The 26,855-nt window shown below is 45.5% G+C and overlaps 1 protein-coding gene across 2 annotated transcripts in view; it reads left to right on the top strand.

Moving 5' to 3' along the window:
• DAAM2 (dishevelled associated activator of morphogenesis 2) overlaps positions 1-26,855 on the top strand; it is a 460,184-nt gene that overhangs the window by 377,579 nt on the left and 55,750 nt on the right. For both annotated transcript variants that reach the window (XM_033939628.1, XM_033939627.1), the window contains exons 21-22: positions 2,886-2,993; positions 4,602-4,662. In XM_033939628.1, coding sequence (XP_033795519.1) covers positions 2,886-2,993; positions 4,602-4,662 — 169 coding nt within the window. The remainder of the gene's footprint in view (positions 1-2,885; positions 2,994-4,601; positions 4,663-26,855) is intronic.

The following is a 26,855-nucleotide window of genomic DNA, read 5'->3' as shown; positions in this document are numbered from 1 at the left end:
GAGAAAATCGGGTGGGAGGCTCAACGGGGATTGGGGGGGAGGGGCGAAGACGAAGACAAAGACAAACTGAGCCCTTGCTTTCTCCCTAGCTCCCAGTGCCCTACCGGTCTGTCCACCGCGATCTGGAGAGCAGGGAGTCCAACGCTGGCGGCTGGGAAGCAGTAAGGCTGGGGAGTCGCGCATGCGCCCTCCTGCAAAGCCACGGACATACATCTCACAGATCAGGGATTTCAGATCACGCAGGTCTGAGTGCGCATGCGCGTCTAGCGTTTTATTATATTAGATACCGCAGTACCATAACAGTTCAGAGCGGTTAACAGAGTAAGAGACTGTACATAGACAGTGATGTTACAAATAAGTCAATCAGCTTAGCTTAGCAAGTCGGGATAGTCAGGAAATCCGGAGGTATGTCGGAGATACAAGGCAGGGTTACAAGGCGGGGAGGGAGTCAGAGGAATTTGTCAAAGAGATAGGATTTGATTGATTTCCTGAAAGTATGGTAGGAGGGCGAGCTAGAGATGAAAGTGGTAAGACATTTATTCCATTTGCCAGGGATCTATCGAGGAACCTCTTGTAGACACATCCCTGAGACATTTCAGCCTATGGTACCGTTTCATAGAACACACTATCTGCGTACAATCTAAAATGATATAATAAAAGTACAGTGGTGCCTCGCATAAAGAACGCCTCGCACAGCGAACGCTGCACACAACGAACTTCATGTCATGATTCATACAACGAACTTCGTTTCACACAACGAAGTCGCCCGAGCTTCCACGATCGCTGCCGATGTATTGCATCCTTCCGCGCAGGCAGTCGTTAGTCACTGCGCTTAACGCGTTTCACATAACGAACTTTTCGCATAACAAACTTGCTTCTGGAACGAATTAAGTTCGTTGTGTGAGGCACCACTGTAATACAATTGTTTAAAACATTCAAGTACAATGTTAAAAATTATAAAAAAAATTAAAACATACTATGACAATAAGAATAGAAACAAAAGACCTCATTTAAATATATCAAAATTAATATTCTTCTCTGTCAAATAAATAGGTCTTTAATGATTTCCTAAATGTGAAGTTAGAATTAGATTGAACAATCATCGGACGTAGCCAGGAGTTCATCTTCCCAAAGTCCTGTCTAAGAAGGTCTTAGAACGACAGGTCTTTGGAGTGGGGAAGATGAACTTTCCAGAATTTCTAGTTCCTTTTGATGAATAAGAAATCCTGGAAAGCTCATCTTCCCTACTCCAAAGGACCCCTAGATGTAAAACAGTAGCGATAAAAATAAACCCCAGAAATGTAGGCGAAATAAAATTTAAAAACCCAAAACAAAATCAGTTCCAGAAAACAATGGAACAAATGTTCCAGAAAACAATGCTCTGCCCAGCAGTAAACCATTGTTCACTCCAGACCAGCACATTATTTAAAATGAAACAAGCTCATATAACATATATTTATTTATTCAGTTTTCTATACCATTCTCCCAAGGGTGGTCAGAATAGTTTACAAGGATTTATTCAGGTACTCAAGCATTTTTCCCTGTCTGTCCCGGTGGGCTCACAATCTATCTAATGGACCTGGGGCAATGGGGGGATTAACTGACTTGCCCAGGGTCACAAGAAGCAGGGTGGATTTGAACTCACAACCTCAGGGAGCTGAGGCTGTAACTTTAACCACCGTGCCACACTATTCATTGTGGATGTCCGGAAAACCCGACTAGCTGTGTTTCAAGTGGGTTGAGAACCACGGCCTAGTCATCCCCTCATCCAAGGGAGTGAAACACGCCCTTTTCACGTACTTCACTACAAGAACCTGGAACGCCGTTCTGACATCCATAAGCACAGAACTGAACCACCTCACCTTTGGGGAAAGGATTGAAAAACTTACCTATTTGATAAATTCCTTTTAGCTCAGTGACTCCACGAAGCATTGTAACTGGCTCCCGTCTCACAACATTGTAGCCGTCCTCTACAAGGAGTGTGTGGCGCAGTGGTTGGAGCTACAGCCTCAACACCGTGGGGTTGTGGGTTCAAACCCCGCGCTGCTCCTTGTGACCTTGGCCAAGTCACTCAGTCCTCCATAGCCCCAGGTACATTAGATAGATTGTGAGCCCACTGGGACAGATAGGGAAAATGTTGAAGTGCCTGATTGTGAAAACCGCTTAGATAACCTTGATAGGTGGTGTAAAGAAACGACAATGTTTTGTAACCTTTTCCCCTCTTCTAACAATAGAATCTTCCTCTTCAATGTGATGTACGATTTCCTCATAATGTTGTATGGGCCTCTTAACATGTAACCTGTACTGGATAAGTGCGATTAACAAACCCTTATTAGATTAGATATAGCAGTGTTCACCGGTCCATGGACTGGTGCCGGTCCACAGGGCCAGCATGTGCATCAGGCCCAAAACAGTGTTCTTCATCTGCTGTCAGTGTGCTTTGTATAGTTTAATTTTGTGGTTAACCATTATGTGTTGTTAATAAGATTATATTGTGTATCTGTGAAAAATGAATTGAAAAAAATAGTATTACAATTAGTACTATTATGGGGTGGAGATTGGGTAGAGATGGGCGGGGTCTGGCCCACGACTTAGCCCAGTGTTCTTCAACCGCCGGTCCACAGAATAATTCTTTTATTTCTGCCGGTCCATAGGTGTAAAAAGGTTGAAAAACACTGAGATGTAGCACAAACGTTGAAATGTCTTCCATGCTTCAATGAAGTATTAGAAGGAAGGATTAACAGATTGGAAAACTCAGCGGCAAAAGCTGCAAGGAGAGAGGCTGGGCTAAAACACAGGACCCAGCCACAAAGTCTTGTTTCAAGTCACTTAAATCTTGTATTCAGTTCACCTTGCTGTCGCTCACTTTTGCATCTTCATCCTAGGAATGTGACGTTATTGCACTATCTAATCATGATATTTGAGAAGACGTATCCGGGTATCTTAAACATCCAGGCTGAGCTGGAACATTTGCCTGAGGCAGCAAAAGTCAAGTAAGTCAGAACAATTTGTACCTCGTTTAATTGTTGAAATGGTCTGTGAAATACAACTAATGGAAGGCTGACCAGCAGTAATGTACACAGTGCAAAATTGAGCTCTTGGGCTTTGCCAATTTTCCATAGCTTTCAATGCTTTTGTAACCCTATATTTGGCATTGCTGCTCAGAAGCAACATGCCTCTTCTGTGGCTCTTCCGGGAGATCTGTATCTCCAAATGCCCGTTACTTGGCACGCGTGCTCTCGTTCAACATCACATGATGTACAGCAGCCGTTTCGCCATCTGCCAATTAAAGGGTTAAGCAAGGAGATAGTGGATCTGTCTGAGAGTGGCTTTCTCACCTCCTCTTTGATGTTTCATCGAAAGAGCAGAAGGCCGAATGCCAGCGTAATACTACCATGAACATTTCATGCCCTAAGAAATGGGAAAATGAGCTCAAATAGAGATTTTTCACCTCCAAGTTTCCAAGTTTATTAAAATTGTCAAAGCGGTATACATTAATAAAATTGGGAACGTACTATTAATACTTTGGGTACATACATGACAGACGAAGGGAGGAAGGGTACAACTACAATCATGTATAGGAAAGAAGGAGAAAAGGATGGCACAAAAGGGGAGGGCAGCTACGTTCTTCCTTAATTATTCTTTTTGGCCATCGTCAATGAGCTTGGACGGGAAATCATGGGTCATATGCATCCTTGAACATGAAGGTTTAAAAAAATTTGTTTTCAATTTATCGATATTTTCTTCCTCTCGTAAATAAGCTGGTAATGAATTCCAGCGCCCGGGTGTGCTCAAAGAGAAAATACGTTTGCGGATTGTATCATAGAAAAGGCGTCTTAGAGAAGGGTTATGCAAAAGATGTTGACTACTGGATTTTACCCCCTCTTTCGCTAAGGTGCGCTAACCGATTCGCGTGCTCTAACGCATACATAGACCGACATGCACGTGTTGGAGAGTTTAGCCCGCGCTAAATCAGTTAGCGCACCTTAGTAAAAGAGGGCTATAGAGCTCTTGATGAGCAATAACGGACAAGCAGTCTATCCATGAAATTTGCTGTATGCAATTCGGTGTGTTATCGGAAGCCAATGAGATTTTATTAGAAACGGGGTTACATGATCAAGGGGTCCTTTTCCTAAGGCACACTAGCCATTTTAGCGTTTGCTAAATATTAGCATGCGCTAAACGCTAACGCGTCCATTGTAGTCTATGGACATGTTAATGCGTGCTAATTTTTAGCTAAAACGGCTAACGGGCCTTTTTTTCCTTTGTGTATTAGTTTAACGGCAGAGTTTTGGATAATTTGTAGTCTGCAGAGTTCTTTCTTGAATTTGAGACCGTCCTTTGGTGCGCTACACGAGACGGCATCCAATCTCCTGTAGAGTTCCTGCCCCCCTGAGACTGGAGCTCCACCGGAGCTGGATAGCTGACGTTTTGATTTTAAACGCTACTCCCAGTCGTTGAAATAAGTAAAGACAAAATGTAGCCCTGTTTCCATCCTCTTTGCGCATGGTACGATGGTATATTTTGCATCTCCTGAGTCTTGCATGATTGTCCCGCTAGTTCTCACGGCCTCGTGTCTCTCTGCTCCTCTTCATCTGCAGCTTGGTGGAGTTGGAGAAGGAAGTGAAGAACATCAAGAATGGGCTGAAGGCTGTTGAGGCTGTGAGTATTTGTATATTCCTGATTGATAATGTGTGAAAAGTACCTAGGCTATAATAATAATAATGATCATCTTTATTCTTGAATACCGCCCAACCATGAGTTCCAGGCGGTTCACAATGAAGAAGGACTGTACAATCAGTGAAGTATACATGTAAGCAGAGTTAGAAAATACACTTCCCCCTCCCTATTCGCGGTTTCAATGTTTGTGGTTTCGATTATCCACGTTTTTTTCCCCAGGCCCCCCCCTCAGAATCACTCATTGGCATCGAAAAAAAATGGCCCTGGGACTTGGAGGAAGGTGATCAGAGGCGATCGGAAGGGGTGGGGGTGGCGATCGGAGGCGGAGGGAGGCGATCAGAGATGGGGGGGAGACAATCAGAGCATGGACCTTATCTGGTGGTCTAGCGGTGATGCGGAGCAGGAGAGATCTTTCTACACTCCTGTCCCGTGCAGAGCCTGCTGTGAGTTCCCGTGGTCTCACGAGACTACAACAGGGAGTTCCTGTTGTAGTCTCGTGAGACCATGGGAACTTGGCAGCATGGCTCTGCACGGGACAGGAGTGCAGGAAGATCGCTCCCGCCCCGCGTCACCTCTAGACCACCAGGTAAGGTCCGGGGGTGGGTCAGAGCCAGCCAAAAGTTATTTGCGGGACGGCTTTGCCCCCAACCCCCGCAAATAGAGAGGGAGAATTGTAATCATGTTACAGACTTATCAAACAAGTAAGTTTCAACAACTTTCTAAAGGCATAATATGATTGCGTTTGTGGAATCAAGGAACTTAACCAGGAATCCATTTTTCCTAACCGGAAAGCAAAAGTCTTATCTAGAAATCTCTTGTAACGACAAGCTTTTATAGACGGATACATGAGCAGTCATTTTGAGTATTTTTATTCGACTTATACAACTTAAATTGGGAGGATAGGTATCCTGGAGCCAGACCAAAAAGAGCTTTAAAGCAGACTCAGCCAAATTTGAACAAAATTCTCGCTTCAAATGGCAACCAATGGAGTCGCTGATAGAACTTTTATAAAGCTTTATATTCTTCTGAGCCTTATTCAAATAAAGAACTTGAAGGTTTGGAGTTTTTAAAGTTGATCAAGGGACTAAAAATTCCAGATCATATAAAAGGAAGTCTTGAGTGCCTATATCATTAAAAGAATTACAAACAGCGTTGAAGTCCCTTAGGGTTGGATCCGCTCCAGGTGTTGATGGTTTCACTGTAGAGTTTGATAAATCATTTCAAATTACCCTTTTGCCTCATCTTTTAAATTTATATCAAGCCCAACTAACTAAAGGTTGCATCTCAGGTACTATGGCAGAATCTCTAACTATTGTTTTGCCAAAGCCAAATAAAGATCCCATGTTGGTTGCAAATTACAGGCCTATTTCTTTGATCAATGTAGATGGGAAATTCTTGGCTAAGTTATTGGCATTGCGCTTGGCCAAGTCTCTCCCTTATATTATAGGTATGCACCAAATGGGATTCGTTGCTCAAAGGCATTCTTCAAACAACACCAGGCTGGCTTTTCACATGTTAAATTTAACAAAAGCCATTGAAGATCCGGCTTTCTCTGTGTACTTGGATGTAGAGAAGGCTTTTGATCGCATGAAGTGGACCTTCATGTATCAAGCAATGGATTGTTTTGGTATTGGTTCCGGATTTATACAAATGATTCAAACCTTTTGCTAGACCATATATTAATAATACTTTTTCAGAGCGTTTTCGTCTGGAGAGGGAAGTTAGACAAGGATGTCCATTATCTCCTTTGCTGTTTGATATTGTTCTGGAACCCTTGCTTTTGGCTATTCAACAGGTAAAGGAGATACAGGGTATTTAAAGGAGATACTGGGTATTCCTTATGCAGGTCAGGAATATAAAGTCTCTGCGAATGCAGATGATATGTTGCTTCATTTGAGGAATCCTGAAACTACCATTCCACATTTACTAGATTTGACTGATAGATTCGGAAAATTTTCTAGATATAAAATAAATTGGAGTAAATCAGAGGTTCTTCCACTGAACGTATACTGTCCAAAAGGATTATTTGATACATTCACTTTTCTTTGGAAGAGGGTATAAAATATTTAGGCATTTGGATTCAGAAAACGTTGGAAGAAACGATGAAAGTCGCATTTTTTAAATCCAAAGATCAAATGCAAGCTGCAAGAGATGAGTTGTCTGCACTTTCTAGCACCAAGCCCTCTCTGTCAGCTAGTGTTAAAAATTATCTTCTAAAACAAACTTGTTGGGAAGAAATGTATTCTTCATCGCTGGCTCCAAGAGACACCTCCAATAAGAATATATTACACAGGACAGAGTTGAATATTCAGAACGTGAACTCGCAGGCCTTGAGCATGCTCAGATGCTTAAGGCCCAGCAGACGAGTAGGCCGATCTTCAAAGAGTGCCCAGATGAGGGTAAGAAGCGGAGGGGGGGTGCCTAATTGTGTCGGGGGGGATGTCGGATCGTGGCGGGGGGTGCCCAATCGTGGCGGGGGGGTCAGATTGTGGCGGGGGGGTGCCCAATCGTGGCAGGGGGGGCGGATCGTGGCGGGGGGGTGCCAGTTCGAGGCAGGGGGGGTGCCGAATCGCAGGAGGGGGGCCTTCGAGGGGAGCAATGCCGGTTCTCGGGGGGGGGGGGGAACGCATCAAAGCGAGTTTCCATTATTTCCTATGGGGAAACTCGCTTTGATAAACGAGCATTTTGGATTACGAGCATGCTCCTGGAACGGATTATGCTCGTAATCCAAGGTACCACTGTAATTTAAAGGAATAATCTTCATTAACAATAGCCATTATCACTTTCACTCTCCTTTTTCATTATCAGTTACACTGAGGCAATTTCCTTTAACTCTAGAAAGGTTCTCAATTGTTCTGGGACCAAGAAAACATATTTTCAATCTGCACATATCACAACACATTGACATGGGTATGCTAATAAAAATGTCGCACCCAATGTTCTTGTCTCTCGTCGCATAGAAAGAAATCGCCCCCTTCGTTCTTGCGGAGTCTAGTTACATCTAAATAAATCCAAATTCTTTTACCATGAAATAGTTCTTTAGAATGTCTAAAATAAAGTTTCAGAAGGGCATTTAAGGCCTTAAAAAAATGAAAGAGACCATCAAAGCTCACTATTCAAAGCAACTCCTTGGGTTTTGGCCAGATATTAGGGACTTGGATTGGCCACCGTGAGAACGGGCTACTGGTCTGACCCAGTGGGGCTATTCTTATATTCTTATGTTAAGAGAACACAGCTGGCCACCAATCAGTTTAAAAGTGGAGAAAAAAGACCTCAAAGGAAGCAGGAGTGTCACATCACAGTTCACAGATGCATAATAGTAAGCTCACTGTCATCCTTGGTCAGCAAAAAAACCCCACAAAAACTCCAGTCATATCAACTGGCCAAACAGTTCTTCTCCTCAATAGGAAATTCTCTCATATAATGCTGTACAATAGGCAAATCGCCTCAGAAAACTGGGATTATTCAGCCTTGAGAAGAGAAGACTGAGAGGGGAATGTGATAGAGACTTTTAAAATACTAAAAGGAATCGACAAAATAGAGCAAGCTTACTTGCCAGCAGGGGGATAAGGATGGTGAGCAAGAAACGGCGTTATTCACATTGGCAAATGTGACTCAGACTCGGACCAGAGGTCATGGCCTGAAGCTGAGAGGGGACACGGCCAGGACAAACGTCAGAAAGTTCTGCTTCACACAGCGAGTGGTGAACGCCTGGAACTCTCTCCCGGAAGAGATGGTGGAGGAAACCACCATTCTAGGATTTAAGGGAAAATTGGACGCACATCTTCTTGCGGGACACATTGAGGGATTAAGGCTGAGCCTCCGCGTGTGCGGATCACCGGACTGGATGGACCCCAGGTCTGATCCGGTGCAGGCATTTCTTATGTTCTTATGTTCTTAATCACCGGGACTTGGTAATAAGCCTCTTATCACAAAGAAAAATTATTTTACTTAGCTTTATCCAAGCGGTGCCAAAAGTCCAGTCCCAACGGGAGACCCCATTTCACAAAAGCGTCTTCGGGGGGTAATTCGTAGAAATTACCACGCGGCAAAGGAGCCGCATTGTCACTTTGCTGCGTGGGCTCTACAAGATTTGGGGGCCCTTTTTGAATTGGCTCGCAATGCGCCTGCAGGGGGCGCTCCTTAACGCCAGTCCCAGATTGCGGCACATTTGGGGCGGTTGGGGTAATGATGCGACTATAATATTTCCAAATAACGAAGGGGTCCTTTTACTAAGGCACGCCAGCTGTTTTAGCGCACGCTAAACGCTAATGCGTCCATTGTAGTCTATGGACGCGTCAGCGTTCAGTACGCATTAAAACAGCTAGAGCGCCTTGGAAAAAAGGACCCCTAAATGTATTGAACAACGTTGGCAGGAGCATGCGTAAAAACGGCAAGAGAAACGGACTCCCGCCGCCCATTTCGAATGGCGCATAAATCTCTCTGTTCATTGACTGTCCCTCCTGGTTATTCTCTTCTCGCTGTATCTAACCACAGGGACACTCCTATTTTAACTAGAATGCCTTTGAGTTTCTACTATTCATAGCTGTCCCTTCTTTCCCTTCGACTTGAGTTAACTTTTCCTGGCCATTTGCCTGCGTCTTCCTGCTGTGCCTTGTTTGCAGTGCTGCTTTCACTCTGTGTGCACCTGCCGACCCTTCCCCCAGGACCCCAGGAACATCTTAAAGCCTGTATAGCGCTTTGTATGTGGCTTCGGACCCTTCAGCAGAAACAGTATGATCACATTGCAAGGAAGCATTCAGTGTTTCTACTCAACAGTCTGTCCAGCGATTACTATGCTCTTTGCCCCGAACCCATAAAATCCCAGTGAGCCCTTCAAAAGATGCACTGTGGGGGGATGGACTGTTAGTCTTCATAATATTTATTGGTTGGAATTAAATGTACCCCCCTGGGGTCTGGCTTTCATAGCTTGGAAAAGCAAACTTTCAAGGTTACTGCATTTCTATGAAGAAAGTTGACTCCAATCATCTTTTTACTCTAAGTCTGAACGATGACATTTCCTAATCATAGAAACATGATGGCAGATAAAGGCCAAATGGCCCATCCGCAGCATCCGCTATCTCCTCCTCTCCCTATTGGCTAAGGCTCTTAACATTTGCATCTCCTCTTCCTATAGGCTAAGGCTCTTTACACCTGCATTGTGAGGTCATAGAACTTTATGGTTATAGAAACATGATGGCAGATAAAGGCCAAATGGCCCATCCGCAGCATCCACTATCTCCTCCTCTCCCTATTGGCTAAGGCTCTTAACATTTGCATCTCCTCTTCCTATAGGCTAAGGCTCTTTACACCTGCATTGTGAGGTCATAGAACTTTATGGTTATAGAAACATGATGGCAGATAAAGGCCAAATGGCCCATCCAGTCTGCCCATTTGCAGTAACCATTATCTCTTTCTCTCTCCGAGAGATCCCACGTGCCTATCCCAGGCCCTCTTGAATTCATACGCGGTCTCTGTCTCCACCACCTCTTCCAGGAGACTGTTCCACGCATCTATAGAAACATGATGGCAGATAAAGGCCAAATAACGGCAGATATTTATTTTGTGGGCATAGTATACACTTTGCTATAACAAAGAGTTTGCATCTTCCTTGAAGAGCTTATAGTCCCTGAGCTTATGCATGGGAAGGTTAAGTGACTTCTTGCTGAGGGATGGAAGTGCAGAGGAGCCGCAAACCTTGACCATTGTCTGTGGTCTCTTCGCAGCCTGTGCCAGAGATATTTGCAAAATCCATAGAACATTTCTGAATTGAAACTTGTTCTTTCGGCAGGAAGGACAAAGCTGTTGAAACCTCAGTGGGCAGATCCGGTGTGGAGAAGGGTGATTTCTTCAAAATAAGAGCCATCTGTAACCTGAGAACAGAGCACTTCCCAGAGGTTTGGGGAGAGAGGAGGGAGAGGGATCCCTCTGCCAAGTCACCAGGGAATGGGATCTTTCAGGACTTAAAATGGGGAGTTTTGGTGCTGTTACCCTTTACAGAGATGGACCACTGGTTAGGGCAGTGTTTCTGAAACTGTGTGCCCTGAAGAGATTCTGGAATTTTACTTTATTTTAAAAAAATTCCCTTCATAAGTATACGTTAAAATAGATGACATGTACGTCGCGTACGCAAGTCTGTCAATGTTATGAGTGTGTGTATGCGTAAGGATACAACTGCCCAGACACGCATCATTCTGTGATGTGATTGGTCCTTGAAAACTAACGGCAAGTAATTTTAGTTTAATTTTTTCATGCAGTAGAAACAGAAATAGACAGCAGATAAGGGCCACGGCCCATCTAGTCTGCCCACCCTAATGTCCCTCCCCTACCTTCGCCCTGTGAATAGATCCCATGTAACGATCCCATTTGGCCTTAAAATCAGGCACGCTGCTGGCCTCGATCACATGCAGTGGAAGACTATTCCAGCGATCAACCACCCTTTCTGTGAAAAAGAATTTCCTGGTGTCAGCTCCAGTGTTCCCGCTAAGCTGCGCTGGCATGCGCTGGCGCACAAAATATTACATCGCAGCGCACAAGTTTCTCGTCACAGCGCACACACGCGTCGCAAAGGTAAGGGGAGGTAAGGTAAGGGGACGCATTGGGGGGATTGCACTTCCCCACAATTGCCATGCTTCGGTTCCTCTTCTTCCTTCCTTCCTCCCCCCCCCCCCCCGCGGGACCCTGCGGCACCATCAACTCTTACTCCCTCTAATGTCGGCCCTGCAGCTCCAGACTTCCTCGCACCTTCTCCCCTCCCCCTTTGGATCGCTATTATTTTAAATGTTATAGCCGCGGAGCTGTATCCATCAGTGGAGATGTCTAACCTCGGCCTGCCCCGGACCTCTTACTGCAACAGTGACTTCCTGTTCCTGCCTAGACGGGCGGCTGCTGCAGTAAGAGTTCCGGGGCAGGCCGAGGTTAGACATCTCCACTGATGGATACAGCTCCGCGGCTATAACATTTAAAATAATAGCGATCCAAAGGGGGAGGGGAGAAGGTGCGAGGAAGTCTGGAGCTGCAGGGCCGACATTAGAGGGAGTAAGAGTTGATGGTGCCGCAGGGTCCCGCGGGGGGGGGGGGGGGGAAGGAAGGAAGAAGAGGAACCGAAGCATGGCAATTGTGGGGAAGTGCAGAGCGGCAGGGAAGAGTGTTGCGGTACCCAGCTGGAGGGAGAAGGAAGATGAGGGAGGGAATTAAAGGAGATGCCAGGGCTTGGAGCGTAGGAGGAAGGTATGCCAGTCTAAGGGAAAAGGAAGGGGGAGATGTGAGAGCATGGAGGGGGAGCGAAAGATGGAAGAAAAGGAAAGGAGAGAGATGCCAGAGAATCAGGGAAGGGGAGATACCAGACTATGAGGAGAGGTGTGGGAGAGGGAAGGCGAGGAGAGAGATGCCAGACCAATGGGGTGAAAGGAGAGATGGAAGGGGGAGGCATACAGTTTCTGGAAGGGGCATAGAAGGAGAGAAGATGCCATATAGGGGAAGAGAGACGGCAGACAGTGGATGGAAGGAAGAGAGTTACAAGAAGATGAGGAAAGGAGAAACCACAGAAGACAAAGGTAGAAAAAAATTTCTATTTATTTATTGCTTTAGGAGACATGTGTCACTGTTTCTGTGAAGCATTGTATGCAGAGTCCAGCTTCTTGCTGGTTCAATTTAACCTTTGTCTATGTATTTTTATTTTATCCCCCCTTTTACAAAACTGTGAAGCGTTTTTAGCACCAGCCTTGGTGGTAGCAGCTCTGATGCTCAGAATTTTATGAGCATCAGAGCTGTTACCTCCGTAGCTAAAATCCACACTACAGTTTTGTAAAAGAGGGAGGGGTTAGTTTGTGATTACATATTCCTTACTAGGCGAAGGTGTTTTCTGTGTTCTGTGTGTTCGAAAGACATGGTTTTCTGTTAGGATTGACGGTGTAGGATTGATCTGTGCTGGTCTGGCTTGTTTAGTTTTACAATGGGTGTATTGATGTACTGTTCACTGCAATATGTAAGATGCTGCCTTTTCCTAGGTACTCATGTGTGACGTGTGGCTTGTTACTAAAAATCACGTTTTTCGTACAGATGGGGGGGGGGGGTGCCAAAAAATGATGGGCCCCGGGTGTTACATATGCTAGGTACACCACTGCATTATGTAAAGATACCAGAAAGCTGGCGAAGCAAAAACTTTAAGTAAATTGTTATTCTTCTAAGTTTTGAGTATTTAACCCTCCCACAATCTCATGGGCACTCGTTTCAAGTTTCAAGTTTATTGAGATTTTGATTTAAACGCAATATCAAATATTTTCAATGTGTATAACAAAAATAAATTTTGGGAAATAAATAAAACCATTTGAACAATAAACATACAAACATATCCATAGATGATTAAAATTACATAAGGAGTACAAGGATAAACTACATTTGTTTAAAAATGCGTCCTCTGCGCCTGCTCATAAATTTGTGGAGTATGTAATTTGTCGCTCATGCATATTTTTTTTTGCACACACCTCATCAATCCTTAGAGGGAACACTGGGTCAGCTCGTAGTTTCCCTCTCCTAATTTTCCACGGGTGCCCTCTTGTTGTCGTGGGACCCTTGAGAAGGAAGATATCTTCCTCCGCCTCTATGCGGCCCGTGAGATACTTGAACATCTCGATCATGTCCCCCCTCTCTCTGCGTTCCTCGAGTGAGTAGAGCTGCAATTTGAGTAACAAAGCAATCGAGGCTTCTTATCTTTGCAAACTTGGATTTTCAGCTCTGACAGAAATTAAAAAAAAAAAAAAAAAAAGAGAACGACTGCAAATGGTGGATGAAATGCGCATTTGCTTGTCGAGTACCGAGCTGTGTTTTGAGTTAATTTGCACACAAAAAACAAGCACATCCATCGCATTGATTAGCAATTCTATTCTATCTACTTTAGTTTCATCGTTGTTACAATTACCCACACGTAGCTTAAAGAGCTTTAAATAAATAACTCTCAAATTTAATTTTTTTGTCGGTTTTGCAATTTTATAATTTCAATTATAATGTGCTGTGAAAAACATTTGCTCCATTTTGTGTGCTGGAGCTAAGAAAGTTAGAGCAATGCGCTAAGAACCAGGTAAACCAGAGTTCAAATCCCCAATCTCTCACTGTGGCTCCGGAGGACCTTGAGAAAATTACACCACCCTTTATGGTCTTAGGTACAAACGGATTGTAAGCCCTCTGAGGCAGGGACCTGAACATAAGAAGGGTCTTACTGGGTCAGACCAATGGTCCATCAGGCCTAGTAGCCCGTTCTCGCGGTGGCCAATCCAGGTCACTGGTACCTAGCCAAAACCCAAAGAGCAGCAATATTCCATGCTTCCCCAATGTCTTTCTCAATAACAGACTAAGACTTTTCCTCCAGGAAATTGCCCAAACCCTTCTTAAAAACTAGCTACGCTATCTGCCTAGATTTGGAAAACTGAATTTTAAAATCCAGATTTTGGGAGAGAAAATTGTCCCAATTGCGGTGAGGCTGGCCTTGAGAAAGTGATAGGTCAGTTATTGGCTGTTGACCCTGCAAACCAAACACTCAGCTCCAGAAATCAAGAACTTTAAGAAAGAGTTAGAAAGATGTTATCGGCCTGACTTGAGCTGTGAGAAGCAGCAGCTCAGCTCATGCTGATGTTTTTCTTAAAATAATACAAAGCCCCCAAAATAAATAGCTCGCTGTGAGTGATAGAAGTGTGGAAAAGCACTGGGCTGACCCCGGTTGCGTTACGCGAGCTGCCAAGTATCCTGAGGTTGCCTTTGATGGATCTGCAAGAAAAATATTTGCCGTTCTCTGGCATGGGTGCTCAAAACAGAGCAAGCTAGATTGCTCCAGTTCTCGACTTTTCCTACCCTTTATCGCTAAAACGTCCCCCTTGGGTCTTACTCAGAGTTCTACTACTATTATGGCCTATTCATCTATTTAAAAGACTCCTGCCCGTATCCCAGTTTTGAGCTGTTGGGGTTGTGTTCCTGCTCATCACGTAGCTTGACATTCCTGAGGGGTTGAGAAGATCCTCTAAATTCTGGTAAGGTGCAGAACAGAGGCGCCGAAGAGCCAGCGAAATGCAGAATACAGAGACTGGAGATTCTGGAAAATGCTGGAGGACCTGGATTGTATTCGATAGTGAGACTGCAGTTGGACTGTCATAGTAGTTGGGCAGCAGTATGACGGGCAGGGCCCATCCAGATGGGTGTAATCTGTCCTGGAAACTGGGTAAAGGAGAATGAGACCAGGCAGCGATACTCCACGGCTGGATTGGTGCAGGTTGCAGCTCACACTGTGTCTGTGTCTAACGAGGGTAGGACTGTAATGTATTAAGAAGCAAGTATGCATATAGCAGGAGCAGCCCAGACTTGCAACCAAAACTGTGTGGGGAACTAGAGAATGACATGGGAACAAATTTTTTCCCATCCCGGTGAGTTCTTTTCCTGTCCCTGCCCCGTTCCTGCAAGTTCCGTCCTTATTTGCACAAGCCTCACACTTTAAAATCTATCTACTTAAGCCTAACTCTTATCTTCTGAAGCCTAACTAAGAAAAACCTCCACAGACTCCAATGGATTCAGAATGCCGCGGCCAAGCTCATCTTCGCTAAAAGTAAATTTGACCACGTCTCCCCGCTCCTGGCCAAGCTCCACTGGCTTCCGATTATTGCCAGGGTCCACTATAAATGCACCTATTTAGCTTTCAAAATCCTACATGGTATCCTCCCTCCCCTTATCCCTCTTTCTTGGAATTCCTCAAACCCTAATTCCACCAGATCCTCCCACAAATTAAAACTATCCTTCCCCTCGCTAAAAAGCATATCCCACACAGGAAAGCTAGGGACCTCCCTCCACTTCAAAATCACTGAGCTCTGGAACAACCTTACCTCCCCTCTTTGGAGCTGTTGAGCTTCCTCCAAGTTTTCCTCAAACATTTGAAAACCTGGCTTTTCACAAAAATGTAAATCTCCCTCCAATTTAGGAATCAAGGAAACTCTTATAACTTGGCATCCCAAGTCCTCTAAATTTTCTTCACACTTCTACCTATAACTCTCTGTTTGTAGTTCCTTCCTATTTCTTCCACTGTAAACCGCGCCGAGCTCTACGAACGTGGAGATGATGCAATATACAAACCTAAGGATTAGATTAGATTATGTGTCTGAGGCTTACTGGGTTAAGGCAGAGCTTATAAGAATGGGGCAGGAACAACGACAAAACTCGCGGGGACGGAACGGGGAAATTGAGTTCCTGCGGGGACAAATTTGTCCCCCATGTCATTCTCTATGGGGAACTTCAGAAGCATAGTAGTTGGGCAGCAGTATGACGGGCAGGGGCCGTCCAGATGGGTGTAATCTGTCCTGGAAACTGGGTAAAGGAGAATGAGACCAGGCAGTGATACTCCACAGCTGGACTGGTGCAGGTTGCAGCTCACACTGTGTCTGTGTCTAACGAGGGTAGGACTGTAATGTATTAAGAAGCAAGTATATAGGAAAGGAAAGAATTATTGCAGTAGAAATGACCTGAACTAACTCTGGGTCGCTAGGGAGAGTCTGGGAAGAGGCGTGCTGCTGGAATAACATAAAGAACGGCAGTTAGGAGAGAAGAAATTTGGCATGTCTAAAAATAGATTTTATGCACATATAATAAAATACATTAATGGAGCTAAGTGAATGTGGCTAGGCAGTTCTGCAAAATAAGAAAGAAAAAAGACAAAAAAACCCGACCTAATAGCACCACAACGCAGCAAGGCTGTTCACAAGGTGCAGCTAAGTGTTTGCCGTTGCTTTGGCGGAAAGAGTCTTTCCGGTTTCTGTTGAAGCGTACAGGCAGTCTTCCTATATCAACAGAAGAGGAGGAACTCGGAGAAAGATTCTCAAAACTTTGCGGTAAAATCTGATGGGCCGCTGTCGCAGGTGTAAATATAACGTTTTGCAAAAGACGAGCCACTCTCCCAAAAACACGCATCAAATAAGATTCGCGGAGAGTCGTGGAGGATCACTATACTTGCATGCAACGAGTTGCTGGTGATAGCGAGCAGCATATGCGTAGAATACACCCGCACATAAAAAAAGACCCCCGATTTAAAAGGCGGCAGGAGGAATGCCCACTCTCTCCTGCCGCCAGTGAGTCCCACCCCCCTAACAACCCCCCCCCCCAAGCAGGAGAGATGCCCATTCCCTCCTGCTGCCGGTGATGCACACCCCCGACACCCTTGTACTTCTCAGTCCAAGGACAGCCAGAGGGTTGCCTATTCCCTCTGACAGGTCAGCCTCTTGTAAATGGCGGGCCTTCCCCTCCCCAGTGCATCCTGGGATTCACCAGGGAGGGGCCTAAGGCTCTTATTGGCCCAGATGCCTAAGGCCCTTCCCATAGGCCAAAATTCAGGCCATGGATATAAAACTAGTTAAACCCCAACTAACAGCACCCCAGCCCATGAACTAAGCATACATGTAACCATAAGAACATAAGTATTGACATATTGGGACAGGCCGAAGGTCCATCAAGCCTAGTATCTGACAGTAACCAATCCAAGTCACAATTACCTAGCAAGATCCCAAAAGAGTAAAAAAGATTTTATGCTGTTTATCCTAGCAATAAGCTGTGGATTTTTCCAAGCCTGTCTTAATAATTGCGTATGGCCTTTTCATTTAGAAAATTATCCAAATCTTTTTAAAACCTTGCTAAGCTAACTGATTTCACCATATTCTCTGGCAACGAATTCCAGAATTTAATTACACATTGAGTGAAGAAATATGTTTTCCAGTTTGTTTTAAATCTACTTAGTAGCCTCTCCCTCATCCTCCATCAAGTACTGTGTTACTGTGAAGAATGGAAAGAAGAAAAGTGGAAAATAAAATGAAAATGAAGTGAACAAGACCCTGTTGCTACATTCAATTAAATTGTACACGAATGTTGAAACAGATCAATAAAACCACAATTGTTAAAAATAAAAAAAGGCCTTCTTTGCGCAAGCTTTCCGCCTTCCAAGGCAGCATCGTGCCACGTGACTCACACCTAAGGGTATTCCAAGTTCAAATTTAATTTCCTCATTGTAATTAAAATGAACTTGGAACAGCTCTGCATTTGCACGTTTGGATTTCATTTGAGAAGGAAAGAAAAAAAAAAATATGAATGCATTCTGTAGTAACCAGAAAGTGTCTCTTGAGTACGTGGCTTGCTGTAAAAATATAATCTTCATTCCTTGAGAATGTCAAGTGTGTATATGGGATCTTGTTGGCCTTTGGAATTATTAGCTGTTCTGTGCCTTACTCTGTATCCTCCTATCAAAGGCCACTCATATTGGCAAGATGAATAGTTTGGGGTTACGGTTTTTATATATATACCGTATTTGCCGGCGTATAGGACGACTGGGCGTATAAGACGACCCCCCAACTTTTAGTTAAAAAATAGAGTTTTGTGTTATACTCGCCGTATAAGACGACCCCTTCTTCCTTCTCCACCCCTTTGTATTCCCCCATGTGCTTTCAGCGTTCTTCTCCCTCCTCTGTCTTCAAGTGCTTTCAGAGTCCTTCCCCCCCCCCCCTTCTCTACCGCCCCGGGTGCAGCACAGCCAGCCAGGTCCCCTTACTTTTGTGGCACTTCCCCGACCGACCGACAACAGCCCGGGTCCGACAAACTTCCCTGCCCTTAACCGCGAATCTAAATTACCTTCTTACAGCTGCTGTAAGAAGGTAATTTAGATTCGCGGCTACAGGGCAGGGAGGATTGTCGGACCCGGGCTGTTATCGGTCGGTCGGGGAAGTGCCACAAAAGTAAGGGGACCTGGCCGGCTGTGCTGCAACCGGGGCGGGGCGGCCGCCCCTCTCTCTTGGTACTCTCTCTCTCCTTACCTGCCATGCCTGCAGCAGAGCCGAACGGAAGTCTTCCCGACGTCAGCGCTGACGTTGGAGGGAGGGAGGGCTTTGTTTAAGCTTTGTTTAAGCCCTCCCTCCCCTCCGACGTCAGCGCTGACGTCGGGAAGACTTCCGTTCGGCTCTGTGCTGCAAGCAGAGAAGGTAGGGAGAAGAAGAGCCGCGCGACTGAGTACATCCAGCCCCGCAAGTAAGGGCATGTAAACTGTACCCGGCGTATAAGACGACCCCCGACTTTGGGGAGGATTTTAAGGTACTAAAAAGTCGTCTTATACGCCGGCAAATACGGTATATATTTTTTTTACCTCTAAGCTAATTTTGCTGGAGTGGGTGGGCAGGAGAATCTGGTCCGCTGTAGCACTGGAAAGAGGATGTTGGGAGAGGGGCTGTTAACATGTATTTTTAAAGGCTACCAGTGAGCCATAGCCCTTAGCAATTATGTATATCGTTTCAGGGCTATTATTTATTTAAAAAAATTTATATACCGCGACTAAAATGATTAAGGGGCTGGAGGAGTTGCCGTACAGTGAGAGATTGGAGAAACTGGGCCTGTTCTCCCTTGAAAAGAGAAGAGTGAGAGGAGACATGATCGAAACATTCAAGATAATGAAGGGAATAGACTTAGTAGATAAAGACAGACTGTTCACCCTCTCCAAGGTAGAGAGAACGAGAGGGCACTCTCTAAAGTTAAAAGGGGATCGATTCTGTACAAAGGTAAGGAAGTTCTTCTTCACCCAGAGTGGTGGAAAACTGGAACGCTCTTCCGGAGGCTGTTGTAGGGGAAAACACTCTCCAGGAATTCAAGATAAAGTTAGACAAGTTCCTGCTAGACCAGAACGTACGCAGGTAAGGCTAGACTCAGTTAGGGCTCAGGTCCTTGACCTAGGGGGCCGCCACGGGAGTGGACTGCGGGCACGATGGACCTCTGGTCTGACCCAGCAGCGGCAATTCTTATGTTCTTATGGGGCTGGAGGAGTTGCCGTACAGTGAGAGATTAGAGAAACTGAGAAAAAGAGGAGACTGAGAGGGGACATAATCGAAGCATTCAAGATACTGAAGGGAATAGGCTTAGTAGATATAGACAGGTTGTTCACCCTCTCCAAGGTAGAGACAACGAGAGGGCGCTCTCTAAAGTTAAAAGGGGATAGATTCCGTACAAACGTAAGGAAGTTCTTCTTCACCCAGAGAGTGGTGGAGAGCTGGAACGCTCTTACGGAGTCTTTCGTAGGGGAAAACACCCTCCAGGGTTTCAAGAATAAGCTGGACAAGTTTCTGCTAAACTGGGACATACACAGGTGAGGCTGGACTCGTGTAGACCACTGGTCTTTGACCTGAGGGCTGCCGCATGAGTAGACTGCTGGGCAGGATGGACCACTGGTCTGACCCAGTAGCGTCAATTCTTATGTTCTTAACCTAAATGGTTTACATATCGTTACATACATAATTCAATAAAACAAATAAAATCAAGCAAACATAAACATATAATCATCAGAAAATCACGTGAAGTGCCCATCAAAAGAACAACCGCAAAGATCAGTTCCTAGAAATAACTGCGTTTTTGATGGTTTTCTGAAACTGTTTCATGGGCGTCCTATTGTTAAGTTTCGATTTGCTGATTTTGACTTTACCTCATTCATTGTGTTTATGCTTATATTTGGCCTTTTTATGACTGTTAAAAAAAGTGTAAGATTTACGTTGCATTGTGCTTGCTGTACACCTCCTCTTCATGGCGGCGGTTAATAAATTTCAGTAAATAACTAAGTCTTTTACTAAGGCATCCTAGCCCATTTAGAGCACGCTAAATGGGCTAGTAGAAGACCCCCGTAGTTATTTCCTGGAATTTATTAACCGCCGTCATGAACAGATTCACCCAAGGCGGTGTACAGCAAGTAAAAGACCCCCTAAATTTCATAATAGAATACGATCGGCATAAACATGCTCACATTTAGGCGTTCCTGCCTTTGCCAGGTCTATGGTCGGTGTAAGTCAGGGATCTCAAAGTCCCTCCTCGAAGGCCGCAATCCAGTCGGGTTTTCAGTAATCCCCCAATGAATATGCATTGAAAGCAGTGCATACACATAGATCTCATGCATATTCATTGGGGAAATCCTGAAAACCCGACTGGAGGGACTTAGACACCCCTGGTGTAAGTGATAACACCTAAATGCAGCTCTGTAGCACGTCACTTACTATATTCTGTAAGTTACGCTCATAAATGTTGACCCCCCACCTATGCCCCAACCATGCTCCTCCCCAGTGAACACCCCTCTTGCGTTTGGTGGCGCGGCAAAAGCGCGGCAGACAAAGCCACGCTGACAAGCATGCGCCGGACATATGCGCGTCGCCGGTTCACCCTATTTAAAGCCTTATCTTGTACGCTCTGAGGGGGGGGATGAGGGGGGAGCCCCCCCACTACACTGAAAACTTCCAAACAGAGAAGAATGGGAGTTATCAGTGTATTGGGGAGGAACCCCCTCTTAACAGGAGTGCCAACACTTCTAACTGTAGTTGGGTGGGACCTCAGAGCGTAAAAGATAAGGATTTAAATCGGGTGAACTGGAGACGCGCATATGTCCGGCGCATTTTTGTTAGCGCAGCTTTGTCCGCCGCACTTTTAACGGTGTATCCTTGTGTTTATATGTTAAGGCATTGGTGCATGCATCTTATAGGTGAGAATGAAGGCTAATGGCACCAGAGTACATCGTGGGGTTCTAAGGGAGGGGGGGGCGGTCTGCTTCGGGCGCCGGAACCCATCTTCCTCTTTACACCCCCGCTCCTTCCCCGCCCCCCCTGTCTTCACTGCCGCATGTGCGCTGCCCTTCCCTCCCCCCGCGTCTAGGAAGTGATGTCAGAGGAAGAGCCGATGCTAGTGCAAACAGCAGGTTAGGGTTGCGGCTCGTGCCATTAACTTTAAAGAGGTACAAGGGAAGGGGCGCACGCGGGTGCGGCGGGAGGGGGGTGGGGAAGGTCAGAGAAGAGGGTGGGGGAGGGGCGCCACCGCTCCGGGCACCTCTCAACCCAACAACAGATAGAGTTGGAATCCCAAATGTTCCAGCGGGAATTAGGCCAAAAATTGAAAAGAAGCGAGGGCCTCAAATAAAAATGGAGTCCGCCTCATGGCGACAATACATCTAGAGCAATGTATCGCAAACTGTGTGCCCCGGCAGATTCCAGGTGTGCCGCGAGATGCCGGCAAGGAGGAGAGGTGCCGGTGCTGGCTGACTGCTTATAGGGAAAATCATACACTAATATGGCATTCACTAAGGGCTCCTTTTACTAACCCGCCTTAGGGTTTTTTAACGCGCGGAATAGTGCGCGCTACATTGCCCCGCGTGCGAGACCTGGCGTTTGTTCTAGAAGCGTAGCACGTGATAATTTCCTGTTTGCGCCAAAAACGCTAGCACACCTTAGTAAAAGGAGCCCTAAATAATAATAATAATCATCAGTTTATATATCGCAAGGCCGTAAAGTTCTATGCGGTTTACAATAGTTTAAAAAAACAAAAACAATAAAAGAAGTTGAATAGAACTCGAAAAGTTAAAAGCCAATAATTAGAGACACTAAAATGATCAAAATAGTGCATAATGAAATTTTTACGAATTAAGCTGCCTAAATACTTTGAACAAATTACTCCTAGAATTGGCTAAATCCCCTTGTGCCTGAGCCAGAAGTCTGTAACTGTACTAAATACAAGAACAGTAATGAAGTTAAGGTCAAAGATATCAGTATGAGCCCACCATGAATCATGGGAACCTTTTGGCTCAGGCTAAGTCTCACAGGTGACTAGCACCAGACGTACAGGTGACTAGCACCAGACGTACAGGTGACTAGCACCGTACGTCTGGTGCTAGTCACCTGTGAGACTTAGCCTGAGCCAAAAGGTTCCCATGATTCATGGTGGGCTCATACTGATATCTTTGACCTTAACTTCATTACTGTTCTTGTATTTAGTACAGTTACAGACTTCTGGCTCAGGCACAAGGGGATTTAGCCAATTCTAGGAGTAATTTGATAATAGTTTTTATTGGCTATATACCTTATAGGGTTTTCTTTTTTGCTATATTGGTAAATACTTTGAAAACAGATGTTTTTCGATGTCTCCTAAATTCCCCATAAGTGTCAGTACGCAAAAGCAATTGTTCTAATCCTTACCCCATAACACTGCTTGATATGAAAAAAAGATTTTGATGATGTTTTTTATGTTTACTTCCTCTAAAGGCGGAAAAACAAAATTCAGATGTGAGTTTCTCTTATGTCTGTTAGTTGCAAAAGAGAAAAGCTCAATTATATATTTGGGAGCTAAACCAAACAAAGCCTTAAAACAGAAGCAACCAAACTTAATCTTGGCAGCCAATGCAGTACTCGATAGGAGGGTGTTATGTGATCGTATTTCTTCAACCTAAAAATCAGCCTGACCGCCACATTTTGTACTATTCGCAATTGTTGCATATTCTGGGAAATTGCCAATAGTCAATATTGCAGTAATCAAGCTGGCTTAGTATAAGAGACTGTACCAAAACTCTAAATGATGAAACATCAAAATACGCCCTAACGGACCAAAGCTTCCAAACATACAACACTTCACTCTGTCATGCTGATATATTATATACTAGTCTTTAAGCCCGTTACATTAACGGGTGCTAGAATAGATGTGGTTGTCCGTATCTCTCTCTCTCCTTGGCCGCTGTCTGTCTTTCTTTCTGTCTCTCTATCTCTTTGGCTGCTGTATGTCTGTCTTTCTTTCTTTCTGTGTCTCTCCTTGACCACTGTCTGTGTGTCTGTTTATCTTTCTGTCTCTCTCTCTCTCTCTCTCCTTGGCCGCTGCCTGTCTTTCTTTCTGTCTCTCTCTCTCTCTCTTTGGCCGCTGTCTGTCTGTCTTTCTTGCTTTCTGGGTCTCTCCTTGGCCACTGTATGTGTGTCTTTCTGTCTCTTGTTGGCCACTGTCTGTCTGTCTTTCTGCCTCTCTCTCTCCTTGGCTGCTGTCTGTCTTTCTGTCTCTTTCTCTCTCTCTCTCTCCTTGGCCGCTGTCTCTCTCTCTCTCTCTCTCTCTCCTTGGCCACTGTCTGTGTGTCTTTCTGTCTCTTGTTGGCCACTGTCTGTCTGTCTTTCTGCCTCTCTCTCTCCTTGGCTGCTGTCTGTCTTTCTGTCTCTTTCTCTCTCTCTCTCTCCTTGGCCGCTGTCTCTCTCTCTCTCTCTCCTTGGCCACTGTCTGTGTGTCTCTCTGTCTCTTTCCTTCCCTCCCATTCCCCGCCTGCGCCCAGCTCCCCTTCCTTTAGCCGCCCCCCACCCCACTCCCCTCTCTGCAGCAGCGCCATGGCAGCGAATAAACAAATCCTCATCCTCGACCCGCCCAACGAACTCAAATTCTGAGGTAAGGGGTGGGTAGAGAGTGTGGCTCCTGCGAGCTGCAATGGTGCTGTGACCCAGAGGGGAGAGTGGAGGCAGAGGTGAAGGCCATGCGACCACGGAGTGGCAGTGGTTGCGGCCTTCCCTCTCCTAGCTCCATAGCTCAGTCGCTGCTGCCTCCTTCTCTCCCCAATGTCAGCTCTGAACGTCCACGCCGCATTCTTTAACATTCTGCCGGCCACGGAGCTAAGGACGCACGGAGCCATCAGGTTTGAAGTGCGCATGCGCGCTAAGGGAATTATTATAGCAGATCACAATGGGAGACGTTCTGAGAATCCCCATTGTGATCTATAATATATCAGCATGATAGAGTGACTGCTTATAGGACATGCCTCTTGCGGCGAGAGGCACGACCTGCAGTCAGTTAGCCTCTGCTCTTCCTCAACTCTCCTTCTGTAGCACCCCCCCCCCCCCCCCAGCGGTAATAGGAGGTTCAGGGCTTGAGGATATCCGCACATGTGTGAATGTCAATGTGATGATGTCATGCATGCATGTGATGTCATTATGTTGATGTCTGCGCATTTCCAGGTGCTCTCCAGCTGCTGTCCTGAGATTTCGTGTGCTGCAGCTTAAAAAGTTTGCGACCCCCTGATCTAGAGAAAGAAACATCTGCTGAGCAGAGTAACACGAAGTGTAGAAAACTTTGCTGACGTTTAAGCTGTGTCCTGCCAGCCCCACCAGTCTTTTGATATGTCTTTACCGCAGATTGGTCTTTAGTTCTTCTCTTGGCAATGTGGCTAATGTAAGAATATGGCGTGTAGTTTTAAGTTGTTTTTAAGATATGGCTGAAGATTGCTTTCTCATTTTTGGGTGAGGACCTGAGGACATGTTTTGTGCGTGTGTGTTTATTTTCTGCATTGCTGTGTTATACATAGAAAGCTACTTGCCTTGGGAGGGGGAGGTTTTGGTTGGGTGGGATTGCTTTTATCTTTTCATGTTGATTTTGAGACTTATATCATTGAATGGATCTTATGTTATTATTTGTTTTATTTGACTGTAAATTACATTTGAAAAGTTAGTAAAAAATGATTTAGGGCCTGCTTTACGAAGCCGTGCTAACGGCTGCGCTGCGGTACTGTCCCCAAAGCCCATAGAGATTTAAAGGGCTTCGGGGCCGTTACTGTGCGGCTTCGTAAAACAGGGGGTGAAAGTTAAAAAAAAAAAAAAGGGTGAAACTTGGTCTAACTCAGTGGCAAGAGCTGTGCAGAAAGTCCCCGGTCCGATCCTGAGTTGAATCTTCATTCTCTTGGCTCATAGTGGTATCTCAGTCTGATCTAATCAAATTCCGGCAACTCCCCTAGGGTTCAAGTGGATTACAAAAGTAGAGATATCGTACAGAAATACAAATAAGAAAATTCAGAAAATGTCAACTGACATCAAGTTAAAAATTTACTAAATAAAAAAAAACCTTTAACGAATGTTGAGAAACTAAAGGGCCCTTTTTACAAAGCCACGGTAGCGACTCTCCCAAGGCAAATCCACCGAAGCCCACAGGAATTGAACGGGCTTCGGTACATTTGCCGCAGGAGAATCACTACCAAAGCTTTGTAAAAAGGGCCCTAAATAAGGCTGAAAGCTAATAGAGCATTTTTTCACACAAGGAAAAGATACCATGGGTGCGTGTGAGGGGGTGGGGTGGGGGGTGTTGAATGCAATGTTTTAGGGCTAATTGATAAGGAAAATAAGCAAATTAAACATTCCGGACCAGAGCCCTCCAGTAATTCATAGATAATATAAGCCAATATGAATTAAATTCTCACAGAAACTGCCAGCCAGTATAGTTTAAACCAGTGTTCTTCAACCGCCGGTCCATGGACTGGTGCCGGTTTGCAAAAATTTCCTGCCAGTCCGTGAAGAATTAGTGTCCCCTGCAAGTGTGTGTCTGTCTTCCTTCCGGCTTGGCTGTTCCTTATCTTCAGCGCCAGCAGCACTTGTTTGCCGGGACAGTGCACAGTGGCTGTCTGCATGCTGCTGTCCCCGGAACCAGAACCGGGTCAGCAGCGTGCAAGAGCCGCTGCGTGCTGTCCCGGCAAACAAGTGCCGCTGGCGCTGAAGATAAGGAGCAGCCGAGCCGGAAGGTAGACGGGCATGCGCTTGCAGGGGACACTGATCCGGCAGAGGCTGGGCGGCCTTGAACAAGTAAGGGAGAAAAGAGGTGGGGGGAGGAGCGTGTTGGGACATGGGAGGGGCATGAATTTGGGACAAAGGTTGGAAGGCAGGGAGGAGGGGACATGAACTCGGAACACAGAAGGAAGGGAAGAGGCATGAACTTGGGACACATGGGAGGGGATAGAAAGGGAGAGTTGTTGGGGATGAGTTTGTAAGTGAGAGGGAAAGATGGTGCACATGGGGAAAGGAAGAAAGAGGAAAATTGTTGAAGAGAGGAGTGAGGAAGAGATATGTGGGGAAGAGAAAGATGAGAGAGAGAAATGTTGGATGGAGAGGGAACAGAGGGACAGATTGAAGGGGATGCAAGGGGGAGGAATGTTGGACATAGTGATGGAGGGAGAGATGTGGCATGGTGCTGGGGAGGGGTGATAGAAGGAGAAATGTTGGGTAGGGGGCTGGTGGGCAATAGTGAAAAATGCTGCACATGATCCGGGGGATGAGAGAGGTAAAAATGTTGGATATGGCAGTAGAGGGAGTGGGAGTGATGCACCATGGATCTCTCTCTTTCTCTTTCCCCACTCCCTGTACATGGGATGAAGATGGGGACTGAGTTCACGGGGACGGGACAGGTGCCGAGCTTCGGGGATGGGGCAGAGACGGGTTTTTTTTATTTCAGTCTTAGTAGTTTTCCGGTCCACAAAATAACTCTTTTATTTCCGCCGGTCCATAGGTGTAAAAAGGTTGAAGAACACTGGCTTGAATAGCAATGGAGTAGCCCTTTCAAACTTGTGACAAAATTCAGTTTTACAG

This window comes from Geotrypetes seraphini, chromosome 3 (assembly GCF_902459505.1).
Source record: "Geotrypetes seraphini chromosome 3, aGeoSer1.1, whole genome shotgun sequence".
Lineage (NCBI taxonomy): Eukaryota > Metazoa > Chordata > Amphibia > Gymnophiona > Dermophiidae > Geotrypetes > Geotrypetes seraphini.
This window is presented reverse-complemented; position numbering and strand designations above follow the sequence as displayed.